At 32.6% G+C, this 15,491-nt stretch overlaps 1 protein-coding gene across 3 annotated transcripts in view; it reads left to right on the forward strand.

Moving 5' to 3' along the window:
• Positions 1-1,491: 1,491 nt before the first annotated feature.
• The window catches only part of MIPOL1 (mirror-image polydactyly 1), a 254,128-nt gene continuing 240,128 nt past the window's right edge, over positions 1,492-15,491 (forward strand). For all 3 annotated transcript variants that reach the window (XM_036843183.1, XM_036843185.1, XM_036843186.1), the window contains exons 1-2: positions 1,492-1,571; positions 4,902-4,980. In XM_036843183.1, the coding sequence (XP_036699078.1) occupies positions 1,518-1,571; positions 4,902-4,980 (133 nt within the window). In that variant the 5' untranslated portion in view covers positions 1,492-1,517. The remainder of the gene's footprint in view (positions 1,572-4,901; positions 4,981-15,491) is intronic.

Below are 15,491 nucleotides of genomic sequence, written 5' to 3' on the forward strand. Positions count from 1 at the left end.
TCTTCCACATCTGTCTATCCACCTGTGTGCCCATCAAATACATACTGAGTACTTACTGTATGCCAAACACCCTTCTAAGGACACCAGATGAAAGAGAAAAGCAAGGGCTGTGTCTGAATGTAATTTCCTTATACATAGTTGGCTGATACATATCAAAAACATGAAATAAAACCTAAACAATGGGTTTCATGAAGGTAGTAGCACAGGTAATGTGATGAGAGTGAGAGAGGAGTTTCTACTTCAGATAGGATGGCCAGGCAATACCTTTTTGAAGTGAATTTTGAGCAAGGCCTAAATGATAAGAAAAAATGGTTTAGAGATCTAGAGAAGAGAATTCTAGGCAGAGGGAATAGTTAAGTATAAAGGTTCTGAGGCAAGAATAAGCTTGGTGAGTTCAAGAACAGAAAAGTTCAGTATGACTAAAGCATGAGTATTTTCTCATACAAATAAATACTGCTTCAGTGTGTATCTTTGTACATACAAATATGTTCTACATATTTTTAAAAGACTTTTAGTAGTGGAGGGGTCAAATAGTATATGCATTTAAAATTTTGATAGCTATTGCATGGGGCTACTTTTATCCTTTCTCCCTAAACCTTTTCTTGCTTTTCCAGGCTGTGGGGAACTTGGGTTGTCTGGAGCTTGGTAGGGAGTGGGCTGTGATGTGAAAGGAATTCTTTTTGTGAGAGAATGTGCCAGGAACTGTGGCTATTTGAGAGACTTCTGTCTCATAAGATGAAAATCCAGCAGTAGAAAATATGCATATGTTGTATATGTTGAGTTATATGTTAAAATATCTGGCTCTCAGAAATACAGTGCTCTCCTTTGGCCATTTAATGAAACCATTCCAGTGCAGAAATTATCAACATTTCTCAATCTAGAAAATCCAAAATTTGGCATGGTTATAGTTTGATATAATTGGAGTTACATAGAGTTGGATATGAGGCAGTATTATAAATGATGCCTAGTTTGACACTTTGGATTCACATTACACAAATTTGTGATTAACTAAGGAGGCATTATGAAAAAAAACACCATTAAACAAAGTCAGCCGATCACCTTGCCCATGTGTGGCTTTTTGTGGAGGAAGGTAGAAGGGTATCTCCTATTTAAAATAAGTTTAAAAAATCCTGGGTGTTGTTACATTGGGGAATGAAATTCCCTTCTTTAAATGCCTTTCTATCAAAGAAGCATTGTTTAATTTTGAAGGATAAATGTCAGAATTACTTATATTTTTTAGGCAGATTAGAAATTTTTAGACTAGTCAAAGAACAAATTTTGTTTCATCAAGTATTTTACTGCTGAGTAAACAAGGAGAGTCAAGTCCCGTTGAGAGCATAGAGATGTTTGTTTAATCTTTTTTCAATAGCCTGTTTTTCGATAGGGTGAAAGTAGGAAATTTAGGTAGATATATTCAGTTTCCAGTATATTTAGAGAGAGAAGGGGGTATGTGGTTTCCCTGGCTATTCATTTCTCCTTTTTTCACTTCTTCTGAGAACTAAAAACAACTTGGAGGAATGAGGTCAGGAATCTGTGATGGAGAAGATTTTAGTTTAACAGATGCTGATATGGTATGTTCTGTCTGTTATAGTAAAGATTTTATTTTTCTTTTTTAACATGGGTAATTTTTTCTAACACAACTTAAAAACGAAGTTTAGTTAGATTTTATTTTGCTGCTTGAACCTGGTGACATTAATAATGATAAAGCAATTAACATATTTTGTCTGTGATATAATGATTTAGCACTTTAAGAAGCCTAGTTTATCTGACGTCTACTATAAAAATCATCCCACTGGTTTTAATGTGAATATATAATTTTTGATTGAAAAGTTCTTGATATCAAATCTTTAAGGTGAGTGTAAAGAAAGGAATCCGTATTTTAATAGTCTTAATCCTTTGTCCTATAATGAGTAGATGTGTAAAATATGTTGATGTTTACAAAAATCTTCTAGTCCTATTACAATATATAGATGTGTAAGTTGTAATTATTTGAATCATTAGAACATCTAATTTTTGCTTGACAATATGCAAATGTGCCATTAAATCTGTTTTTTAAGATTTTTCCAGTTTAATGTCTGAATCCAAATTCATAAAGAGTTGGAAAAATGAGATGTCTGAGCTATAGGATTCACAGGGATTTCATATGAAGCCTATTTAATCAGGATAACACTGTTATTAATATTCATAATGTCAGCTGGAACACAAATGACAGACTTCGGGGCCTAAAAATTTTACTTGGTGAATTTATTAAAAGTAGCTTAAAAAATTAATGGAATTTAAGTAAAGTTGGTGAATATGAAAATCTTGTGTTAGCAGAAAAAAATCTCTATTAGAACTTTCTTTAAGACCATTTTGCATTGATGTCTTTTGACAGATTTCATTGGTACTTAAAGAAGAAAGATGCATGAATGGTCATTTAAGAGGATTTAAACACATTGGCACATTAATTTTTACATGAATAATAAGTACTTTCCAAAAGCAATTAACTTAACAGTGTACAAGATATGAATTGAAAAATAAGACTATGACATCAAGGGCAAAGCAAATGTGCTGTACATTTTAAACTTAGTGGCAAGACTGTTTAATATTTTGGTTTATTTTATTTTTATAGCTTGCATAGGCCGTGACTTAGAATATGGTTATTTTAATGAATTTAAAAGCATAATAGAAAGGAGTAATGTTCCTTCCCCCCACCAAAAAATATTGGTATGTTAAACATTATCCTCTGCAAGTATCTTTTGTATTTATTGGAGAATTAAACATTTGTTGTGCTACTGGTAATATTTGAGAATATGTTCAATTTTGCAGAAAGTTAAAGGGATGATTCTGAATAGGTTTAGTGCTACAAATACATATGTGTTAATACAGACTTACTGAGTATAGCATAACTCAAATGTATAATAAATACGTTTCTGAAAGTTTGTATAAGTTTAGTTAATAAGCATCGAGTAGTGTTGAAGTAAATTTGTTTTGAATGTTAGCCTAAGAAAGTAAAAAGTGGGGAATGGCTTAAGTAAAACTGGGGTGTGTTTTATTTTGTGTACTACCTGCTCCTCTTTATGTTTTAGAATGTGCTTGTAATGATATTATACCTGTGCTCTAGTTTTTATTTTTGTTATAGGAGTTCCTTAAAAACAATTCGTTTTAGACCATTTTGTATAGTTACAATAATACCGAGTATTTTGTTTTACATTCATCAGAGATTATTTTTCTTACAAATTTTAGTACTTACAAAAGCATAACTTAGTTATTATCTCTAACATGCCAGTTCGGGTTTACCAGTGAAAGAATATAGGTATTGGTCTTGCAGTATAAGAGGGTACTAGAAGTTTCACTTGCAGTCAGTGTTATATATGAATGATTTAGTTTCATTAGATTTATAAGAATTGCCTGGTATGTTTTGGGACTCATATTCAGAACTTGAATGGAAAAAGCATTAATTACTAGGGTGTGTAGAAATTATCACAGTAAGCCATAAATTAAAATTTTTTGTATAAGGAATGAAATCAAATTGATAAATTGATTTATTGTTTTTTTTGTTTGTTTTTTTAGTGTCTTTTTAAAAGTTAGATTTTCGGTTGGGGGGACGTGTTTTGTTTTTGGCTCTGAAATATTCACTTATATGCCCAGGAGAGGGCAGCATTTTACTATATCAGTCTCATAAAAGAATTAGCCCTGCTTAGACTGTCAATGTTTCTTGTAATTACTCCCAGTATATTTGTTGCTTGCTTATGAATTAACTTGCATTTATGGAACTAAATCATTCCAATCATTTAATTACACCTGAGGAGATGAACTATAATTGCTTGCTTCCAACTAGGATCTGATATGGCTTGAGCAGTATTAATTTGGTGTTTACTTTTCTGAGTGCTAAAAGCATTAAAATGATTGTGCAATGGGATTACATTTTACTAATTGCTGGCATTCATTAGCTGGGTAAATGATGAGGAAGAGTGACTGTATATTGAAGAGGGATAAAATTATGGTTTTAAGTAGTATATTACTAAGCACATTAAGACCTGTAAGACATGTTTTAAAATACTCCAGAGGTTATTAAAGGCTGTATTTTCTACATGTCTTGCTATATGAATCTCTTATTAAAAGACCGCAATTATTATTAACCTTTTTGGGCAATATGGAGGGAAGTGGCTTCATTGACTGGAACATATTTCTTTGATATTAATAACTTCCTATATTTTCAACTAATCCAAAAGTAAATGAGGAACTTAGAAAAAGATTGCCAACTCCAGATCAACATATTTAGAGAAAATTGGAAAGGAGAAGCTTACTACAGCTTTATTTGAGGACTTTTTAAAGAACGCAGAGTTCTAGCTGTGAGGTAAATCTAATTTTATTCTCCTTAAAAGCATGCAAAAAAAAAAAAAACCCAAAACAAACTTACATAGCTTTTATCATTTTTATTATGAAAACAAATGCAAGAGAGAAATACCAGTAATTCCACAAGTTAATGATAATCTTTTAAAAATTAGAATAGCATTAAAATTACTTTTACAAGTATGAAACGTTTTATATGAAAATATACATTCAAATCAAATTTGAAATTTGACAAATAGAGTAAATTTTTAATTTTTTTTTAATTGTTGAAATTGTAGTTGGAAAGACTTAAGTTAAATAAATTAAATGGTTCCCTAACCAAAGGAGCAAGAATGTCTAGAAGCTTAACCTGAACTGTATTTACTAAAATATAGGTGTGAATGAAAGAACTTTTTTCTGAGAAAAAAGATTTAATTTCATGTGTTGAAATACACAGTTAATTGTCCTATTATAAATGTTTTAGAAAACCATTTATCCTGTAAATTCTCTGTTAAACAAAGGTAAGGTTTAGGTGTGTTCTGATATATTGTTTTAAGTTTATTTATCTAGAGTTGGCTTTATTTTAGCTTCAAATCTTGGCGCAGAAACCAGAGACATTGCCAGAGCAAACAGGAACGGGAGTACAGATGGACGACTGGTCAAAAGGTAAGAACTTTTAAGATATTAATACCAAACCCCAGGTGTTGTGCTAGTTTAAGGCACTGAATGAAGTGTGTTTGTTCTAACCAATACATTAGACAGAGGCAGACAAGCGCAAGTGCACACGCATGCACACACACGCAAGGAAGGAGGCACACACAAAGAGACCCACATTCTGCAAAAGGGACACAAAGACACATGGAGAAAGAGACATGCACACACAGAGAAAGGGACACACACAGAGCAAGAGATATTGAGAGAAAAAAGGAAAGCAGACACACAGGGAGAGAGAAACACACACAAAGTGATGGAGGAGATTGAGAGAACAAATGGTAGAGAAATGAATACAGAGAGGTATACTCAGAGAAAGAAACACAAACAGAGAAAGGAGACACAGACACAGGAGGGAGATACTAAACTCATTGAGAAAGACACAGACACATATACAGAGGCACACACACAGAGAAAGACACACATGCATAGATACACACAAAAAGAGACACACATACTGAGACTCACAGAGAGGGAGAGATACCAGAGAGAGAAACATGGTGAGAAGGAGACAGAGACATACAGTGTGTGAGAGAGAGAGAGAGGGAGGGAGAGGGAGAGGGAGTTGGGGAAGAGACACACTGAGATAGAGGGGCACAGGTGTACATGCAGACACACTCAGAAAGAGACACAAAGTTAAAGAGACATGGAAGATACACACATATACAGAGAGAGACAAACATATATGGAGAGGGAGACACATATACACAGAGAAACAGACCAAGACACATACAGGCACAGAGACACATGTAGAGACACATGCACACCAAAAGACACACCCGGAGACACCCACAAAGAAACAGAGTCAGAGGAGGACTCACCCTGGAGAGTCAGGGCCACAGAGACTTACAGAGATGTGCAGAGGGAGGCAGAAAAAGGTACTTTGAAACAGAGACAGAGACATGAAAACAGAGTCAGAGACAACGAGAGAAACAGAGAAAAGGATGCACCCAGATATGCACAGGCAGAGGGAGAGAACAGTCAGACAGAAATACAGTTTGAAAGGCAGGCAGACTGAGAGATGGCCTGAAAAAGGGAGAAATGGTGGATGGGTGGATGGAGGGATGGATGGATGTATGGGTACGTAGGTAGGTAAGTAGAGCACATCTATCTGTGTATAGAGCAAGGTAGAGAGAGGGCCATAAAGACAGAGGTTTAAAAAATGTTAGGTTTTTAATTGAAGTCTTTTACGCTAAATCTGGATACAGTTGCAAATCTGAAATCCTTGGAAAACAAATCATTCTGAATATAGTATTACATATAACTGAAGACTTTGGCCTTTATGTTCATCGTTTTTTTTTTGTTTTTTTTTTAAATTAATTTATTTTCAGCTGTGTTGGGTCTTCGTTTCTGTGCAAGGGCCTTCTCTAGTTGCGGCGAGCGGGGGCCACTCTTCATCGCGGTGCGCGGGCCTCTCACTGTCGCGGCCTCTCCCGTTGCGGAGCACAGGCTCCAGACGCGCAGGCTCAGTAGTTGTGGCTCACGGGCCTAGCCGCTCCGCGGCATGTGGGATCTTCCCGGACCGGGGCACGAACCCGTGTCCTCTGCATTGGCAGGTGGATTCCTAACCACTGCGCCACCAGGGAAGCCCTGTTCATCGTTTTTATTTCCTCTAAATTAAAAAAAAATAGAATTATTACCAAAACATTGCACACATCTCTCTCTTTTGATTCCCCCTCCTTCAACAGGGCTCTTTCTTTACCATTTATCAACCACACTGTTACCTTTTTCAGAAGGTTAAAGGCCATTTTGGGGAACTGTTCTATCATCATTAAACTAAATCAGTTAATAGCTACACAGTCTTTTGAGGAATAGAAAGATGCTGTACTGAGTATACCTTTTTTGATTTCTGCGTTTGTTTTTGATTTCTACGCTGTTATAAATTTTCTTGTCGTTTATGCCGACCATTAGCAACATTTCTCCTCTTATTTGTGATTCTAGGCTACTTGTTATGAGTTTAGAATCCAGGTAACTGATTGCATTGTGTATAAAGGAATAACAAGTAATACCTGAGTAACGTAGTTAAAGGTTTTTAATGCAAAGTTAATAGCTTTAGTGAATGGATTTTGGGGCACTTAATTTTAGTCTACTCTTTATATTCAAGTTTGTGATAAGTATGTATTGGTGTGAAGCCGAAAACTGATTTGTTGTAGTTGTTTTTACTCATTTATGCAAATAAGCAAGCAAACACTCTTCTTTTGAAGAACTCAGAGCAGTTCTTACTCAATATATGTACAAAATAAGAAAAGAGGAAGTAAATAATGATGCCCCTGTTGCTTATGTTTCCTATTCAGAGGCCACATTGCTGTGAAAGCCATGTCGTTCACATTATAGACAAAAGGATCTTTAAGGAGCCAAAGGAATTATTTTTAATATATCTAAAGAATAGGGGCTATAGAGGAAATACTTCTCATAAATGTAAAATAACCAGGAAAGATGTTAAGGAACGGAGCTGCTGAGGCTGCTCTAAGCTGTCCTAGCTGCTGTAGGACACTTATGGAAAGGAAGATTTTAGGGCTAAAGACAGATGCATAAATAGCTTGCAGGAGGCACAGACGTGACTGAAACATCATTAAGAAAATTTGCATTTTTACAGACATTTTTTGGACATTGGAAATAGGAATAAGACATTCCTTTATATAAAGGGCCTATTAATGAAACATTATTAACGAATAAAGTTAAACAGGTAAATGTAGTATCTTTTAGTTTTGTGATAAGTGATATGTTTAAACAGTAAAATCTCACATGGTTATTTCTTTGATATCAGGGTTCATGGGATTTTTCATAAAGCACAGATTACTTCAAAGCTCTATCTTACAAATATTCATAGGCTGTTCTTGTAAATAGTTATTTTTATTTAAAGTTATCTTATTTTTTTAAGGAAATGGAGCTAATTAAAAACTTTTATTACACTTTGCATCATCTTAGAAGTTTTATTATAAGGAGTGCTGAAATGGTTATTCTTTTCCTAGCTTTATTTTAGAAACATTGCTGAAATATTTGATGTCAAAGAGTATGAGGTAAATAATGTTAACAGGTAAAACGATTACATTTTTCTCAGTTTTTGTCATTATTCTCAGTTTAGAAAATGTAAAGCTGAGGTTGGTAGGTAGGATGAGTGAAGACATCTACAAACTGTCTAGGTTTCTTTAGGTAGTTAAAAAAAAATCCTGAATGAATGAAATTTTAGGTTGATGAAAGCAATAGGTGAGTGAGTAAACATGTGTTGTCAAGCAAGCATTGGTAACATCTTCTGGCTTCTTAAGAAGTAAATGATGTTTTGTCCTTTCATGAGAGCTTTCTGTTTTTCAGCATTCTTTTTTTTCCCCTGCTTTTTAAGAAAAAAAATGAAATGGCACAAAGGACATATGCAAAGTTAACCCTCAGAAAGAGTCAGTTATTATATGATTGTTTAGCCTTTTTTAGCATTTACTTATTATTTACTTAACTATGTAAGAAAAAACTCATGGGGGTCAGAAATCTCTTACGAGTAATTATTTGGAATAGTATGATAAATTTCTGGATAGCTCTTAAATTTTGGTGATTTTTATTAAATTAGCAGAAACATGGTTTAATTGTTTTATAGTACACAACAGTCCATTGGAAATAGTTTAAGTATTATTTATGAATAAACATGTCTGCCATAAGTATACATACCTACAATAATATAGGTAAAAATGAGGTCTGAATGCCAGTTAAATTTAGAATATTGTGAAACTTATTTAAATTTAAAACCTTTAGGGGTCAGTGTTCCCTAAGAAAGGTTAAAGAAGGTTACTGTGCCTACCCAAATTAAACATTGTTTGCTATGTTTTAAATATTTCTTACCAATTGAGGGTAAGAAATGGTAGGAATCATACAGCTTGAAGAAGCTTTAGACAAAAACCTTTCAATTTTATGAGTTTCTTTAATATTATTGTTAGGTTTATTATTTTAGGAAATTATATTTAATGTGTGTTTTATACACAGAGTAGTTATTTTCACTTATGTATTATCTCAATTTAGATATGAATCATATGTTTTTAAACTATTTTAAGCTTAAAAAGTGAGCATGATTCTAAATCATCAACTCATTTGAAACTTGAGAGATGAAAAACCTTCTAGAACTGCTTATGTCAATAGATTTCTTACATGTTGCAGTTTATTGGAGGCTAGCAAATATTTTTAAAAATCTTGCTGATTTAAGTAAAAAGCAACTGTTTTTATTTCTAAAGAGGATATGATTTTGTTTCCATGATTTTTATGGTTTTTCTATCAAACAAAATAAGTAACTAGAACTAAAACGTAGCAAAAGGTAACTTACAAGTGGTTTGTTAGTTTCTTCTTGAGTCAGAATACTATTTATTTTTGCTTGGCATTTGGAACCTGTGTGCCACCATCAACCTCTTTTATTATTGGTTCATTTATCTTTCTCTCTTTTCACAAAGTATGTGTTCTTTTTACTTTTTGCCCATATATTGTTCTGTAATTGAATTACATCTAAAACTATTGCATGATTTGCAAGCATTTTATAAGAGTAGACATATATAGAAACACCATGGGAAAACAACTAGAATGCTTTTAAATGTCTTTGATCATTATGACAAAAATTATGGAATCTCATATCATCTTCATAAACTATTTTATTTTAAAGCAGACAGGAAGGAAATGGCAACTTGCATAGAATGGACATCCATTTCTATCAGCGAGATAGCTGGTAGAAAAAAAATGATTCCCTAGACATTATGATTAGACCCTCCTTGAAATTCACGGTTTTGAAAATATCTACATAATTAGTCATTCTGTATTGAATTATAGGATTTGAATTGTATTTAATAATTGGCTTTCTAGTAAGTAATGGTATATTTTCCCTGAATGAGTAACACAATTATTTTTTTGTTTGTTAATTTTATTTTTATTTGTTTAAATTTAAAGGAAAATTGCACTGGAGAACTAATGCATTTAATAATTTCAGTGAAATGTTATAGTAGAAAGAATATAGGTTTTGGAGCTAGATAGACCTGGGTTTTAATTTTTCAATCTTCTATTTACTACCTACCTGGACTTGGGTGGAAGTTTTGTAGTTATTTTTAAGCCATGGTTTTCTTGTGTGTGGAATAGGGAGATACTTCCTTTAGGAGCATTTTGAAGATTAGAGATTGTGTATGTAAAAGCCCTACTACAATACCTGAAACAGGAAACGAGTTTATTTAATATGGGTTTCACATACCAGAGTAATTATTTTCAATAGTGTGGTGGTGATAATGGTTTTTATAGATGTTTATAAAAAAATAGATTGTTGAAGTATTTTACGTGGCCTAGATAAGTGGTGGTTGTTGTCATTGTTATTCCATCCAGCTGTGAAAGGTAGATCTACAAAAAAGTTTCAAAATTATTAAGAAACATAAATACTAGTATTTGAAACGGTTATTATTAGTTTTATAGGAAGTTTATTTTCTTCAGATATAATGTCCTCAATATCAGAAACTTGATTTCTTTTAAGTAGCATAGTTTGTATTTACTATATTTATATTTTGTAGAATAGAATGTAAAATCAGTTAATATTCATTTAGTGTAAAATCTAATTTTGTCTGTATTGAAATCCCAATTGCAATAAAAATCTTCAGACTAGTGATATCACACAATGTGCCTTTTCCTTTTGGCAAGTGTGAATTTAAGAATACATTTTTAATTTTCATTTTGCCATAGAAGGGTTAAAAAAAGAGCATATCGAGGTCTGTTTAAATTTACTATTTCTCTCCATAGGACCTAACTTAATAGAGTACTGGTAGTTTCTTACACATGACCATCCAGAATATTTGAGAGAGTAGTTTTAGGACTACTGGCAGTGAGCCAACAAGGATTGATTCATTTCCAGAGGAAATGCTAAGGCTATCCTTAAAAGCATGATGGCGGTTATACTGTTTTAGAAAAACATTAATTTCTTTTTTTTTAAATAAGTTTACAAAATAAATGAGATTCTGGGTGTCTGTTTTTTAAGCTTGATATGAATGATTCTGTCCTGACTCTTGGCCTCATTAAGAAAATGTAATGGAAAACCAAAAAATTTTTATAAGGGCAACTTAGTTTTCTAGCTGGTTATGAAGTTTGTTAAAAACTGTGTTTTGAGACTCGTCATTTCTGATATGAGTAATTCACATTTATGAATTTATGCCATAAATATTTTTTACTTTTATATTTTGGCAGTTTTTTAAAAAGACTTTATTTTGTAGAGCAGTTTTAGGTTCACGGCAAAATTGAACATGAAGTACACAGTTCCCATTATACCCCTACTTCATAACCCCACACAAGCACAGCTTCCCCCACTGTCAGTCAGCATCCCTCACTGGAGTGGTACCTTTGCTACAGTCGATGAACCTGAGCATAAATTCTTAATAAGGGAAAAGTTTGGGAGATAATAGGAGTCTTTCTTTATTTCTTTTTTTGTTTGTTTTTACTAAATTTAGAGTGTTTTAGGTAGGTCAGTTCAGGCTACACTCTTCACATGGAATTCTTACTACACCTTTGGTCCTTCATTTTATAAAAATGACAATTACTAAGAAGAATAAGCATGAAAAATGGTAAATTTCTTTTTTTAATAGGACTGCTTCTCCATTGCTATGCTATATGATCCTCTCTTTGTACAGCTTGTGACTATTTCTTTGGTTTAAGGAAACTCAATTCTACTTTTAATAAGCTCTTTTAAATTTGTTTGTGGCCATGAAAATATAAATATATTTTTTTGAAATAGAAAAGTTACTTGAATTTTTCAAAAGTTTTTTGCTTTGTTGTAAGTTCTCCATTCTTAAGTTTCTGAGCTCTTTGATAAAAGTCCTCATCCATTTCTGGTTATGGCCCTTTCATGCCAGAGCACTTCCTGGACCACATAGTTACGACACAAATCTCAATATAATATTATTGAATCTTAAATTTTCTAGAAATTCAAATTTCAGTGTATCATATTTAAGATGATTATTATGGTCTCCATAGTAGCTGCATTTGTCACCTTTAGCGTAATTACTGTAAAGTCCTGAGTGTGCATTGGCATTTTGTTGATTTTGTAGATCTGAATCAGTATACAGTGGTGTATAGACTGAATTTATGACCATTTACACAGTTGATTCAGGCTGTCTGGCTGTTTGTAGAATAGGACTGATGTGACTACATTTACTCACTATTTTTGGTTATAAATAAATCTGGTAGTTAAAAATTTGGGGTTTTAGTACATGTATGTAAGTGTGTTTTAATCAAAACAACCTATCGTGTAAGACATTATTATATTTTGGGAAGAAGTTTCGGATACAAATTTTCTTTGTGTTTTGCCTTTTCTGTTTTTTGTTTTTTCTTGGGGAATGAAAAACAAATTTAGAACAAATCAGGCTATAAAATTTTGAAATTGGTTACATAGATTATTTCATAGTCTGAATGAATGATTGAATTAAAAATATTCTAATCGGTAGCCTTTGGGTAAAAGTGATAATTTTTGTCAAATGGAATAATTGTGCTGACAAGATGTAAGGTAAAAGTAATTATTTTAGAAAATTCTATTTGGACTTTATTTTTTGGGTGATTTTTGTCTTCACATATTGAAACTTTTTGGTACTTTAAAATCAGGGTGCTAGTGGATGAAAAGTTAAAAGTGATCAGTTCACAATGATAAAATTATACTTGTATAGTTACTGAATATGTTAGTTTTTGCTAATTAAATATTTTTTAAATTAAAAATCATATCCTTTTTAATAGTTTCACTGGCTGTACTTAAGGTAATTTGATGTACTCTAAAACATAGTAACATTCTTTGATTTTGAGCATTTTAATATAGAAATATAATCAAAGTTAAGCACAAAATACCTTATTTCCTTCCTTAATTAATATCCTGTTTTTTAAAGTTTTACCCCTTCTGTTCAGAATTTTCAGGTTAATGTTGATCCCTAACAGATTAGGATGGGTAGGGTTTATTTAGCCTTAGCTTCCTTGAACCAGCAACACACATTGGAGGAAATATGATAGGAAAAGCAGGACAAATACATCGTCCTGAAGGATTCAGGCTTGTATATAAATTCTAACATTTGGAATATGGAATGTATAATATTCTGTATCCTTTCCACAGATTAAAATAAGTGTAGAGAATTTACAATTTGAAAAAATTCCCATTTTAAGTAGATTAGATGAATTCTGAATCTTCATCAAGAAACCAAATGTTGCAGAATTTGGAGTCACTGAAACCTTTTATTCAATTGCTTTTAAGAGTTCAAAGTTAAAAAGAAATAATGATTTCAGTTCAGCAAATCTGATTTTTTCCTTTCAGAAACCTTGATTGCCTATATTTTATAATCAATCAGTATATTTTAACACCAGGATAGTGCTGCATTAGTCCAGGTAAGAAGAGCAAAGACAAAACAAAAATTTTCATTAAAAAGGAAGTCCTTGATCTCCTGAGAATGCAGTAGAGACTAGCATCAGAGGCTTCCTCTGCATTTTTAATAGGCCATTGGTCTCTAATAGGTTCTATATTGGTCTTTCATTATCTTTTTCTTTTTTAAAGATCTCTGCCTCTCCCCAGAGTCACTTGAAACGAAAACATTATAATTTTTTCTTTTTTTTACTTAGGCTTTTTTTGTCTCAGGTTTTCAATGCTGCTTTTAAAAGTTAAAAAATGCTACTAACAAGGAGCTGATGATGCTATGGTGCAACTAACAAGGCACTAGTATAATAGTCACAGCTGATTAACAAAATGAGAGTCCCTTCCTTTTCCTTTTGTTCCCTCCCCCCAAAACAAATGGTGAATTTGAATAAAACATACATCATTTGCATAGAAAGTTATGTAATGATGCCATATAGACTATAATGATTTCCTAAAACCTTGTATTTAAAGTAACCTGAATTACAATGAGAGATAAACAGAATATTTACCCATCCCTTATGAGCTGCTGCTGATATGTAAATTTATTCTTCTACTTTGCACAAATATACTTTTGAGCTACTGCTTAAACACTTTGAGGTCCTTAGTCAAACAGTTTTAATGATGCCTCCAATATTATGAAAGTGTGACATTTGATGAATGTCTCATATAGTTTTGATATCTAGGCACATGTCAACAAAAAAAAATTGAACATTGGTTTGTCATGCAACACCTAGATAATTTATAATTTTACTGTTTATATCCATCTTGACATTTTTTATCTGCCAAAGGCAGGTTTCATTTGGAATCTTAATCTGAGATTTATTTGGTGGATCTGGAAATCATAGCTAGGGTTCCCACAGGAAATGGTCCATCTACCAACAGATTAAATGGCAGTCCTGCAGTTGTTAGGGGAGCTCTGCATTTAACACACATGCATACTCATTCAGTCAGCACTGGGGAGAAAAATTAAAGTAGTAACCCAGGTTTAGGAACAATGTAGCTAAAAAGTCCCATATTTGCTGAATGACAAAGGGTTATATAGCAGCATTTCATTTTATTATTCGTGCTTGAATTTCTTGTTTGCTCTGTTGAGTCTGCTGACGAATACTAATAAATGCCTGCAACAATCCAGACGAGAGATGCCTGGCAACAAAGCTATGCGGTGGACCTCCCTGATCTTCTCCAGTTCACAACCTGACCTTTTGAAAAATTGGCTGGGCTAAGCTGCAGAATTTGGGTGTAATGGTTATTGTTAACTCCAGCTTTAGGATTTATTAATTTGTGTGATCAAGACTTACCTATACTTCAAAGTTTCAAAAGACCAAATACAATCATCCATCCATTAGAACTAACATTGTGTTTCAGTGATTTCCACTTGGTATCTGACTGGTGATTCTTCTGTTTTGTTTTCCAAATCTAAAAATGTTCTTAAATAAAATGAAAGGCACATATAAAGAAATAGTTTTTTTTCTCTCTTTACAATTGTTATTGGAAAAGTTACCTTCCATAAATGGTTTATGGAATTGTTGAATTCATAGATAATTAGTATGTGTTCATACTTAGTAAACAAAAAAATATATAATTATGAAACCTGTTTTACTTGCAGTGGTAGAAATTTAAGACTTACCTAGTTGATTCATATTTTTAATTACTTTATATAAATTATTCTTATAACAGGAAAATTGAAAAGGTTAGAAATATATAGTAAGTAGCCAAATAGTTCATATCACTGGGGAAAAAAGAGAATAAAGAGTACTGTTGTGCTAGTTAATCTAATTTTAGGATAGTTTTCACAATCATTTTAGCTTAAATGATATTTGCAATGGTTTAAATAGGGTGAAAGAATTTTTACAAAGCTTTAATTTATGCAATATGTTCATAAGTTAGGCAGTGTAAGGTTTAGGCAATTACACTATTATACTGTGTTCATGGCCTTCATTTGATGAAAGATGTTAAAATTTAGAAGCTGAAACGTTACAATAGAACAGTTCTTGCACAGAAGTGTGTTGAATGAATATTGATGTGTTCATGACTATTTCAGACTTGAAACAAACAAAAACTTATAAAAATTTGGTGTAGTACC

This window comes from Balaenoptera musculus, chromosome 2 (genome assembly GCF_009873245.2).
Source record: "Balaenoptera musculus isolate JJ_BM4_2016_0621 chromosome 2, mBalMus1.pri.v3, whole genome shotgun sequence".
NCBI lineage: Eukaryota > Metazoa > Chordata > Mammalia > Artiodactyla > Balaenopteridae > Balaenoptera > Balaenoptera musculus.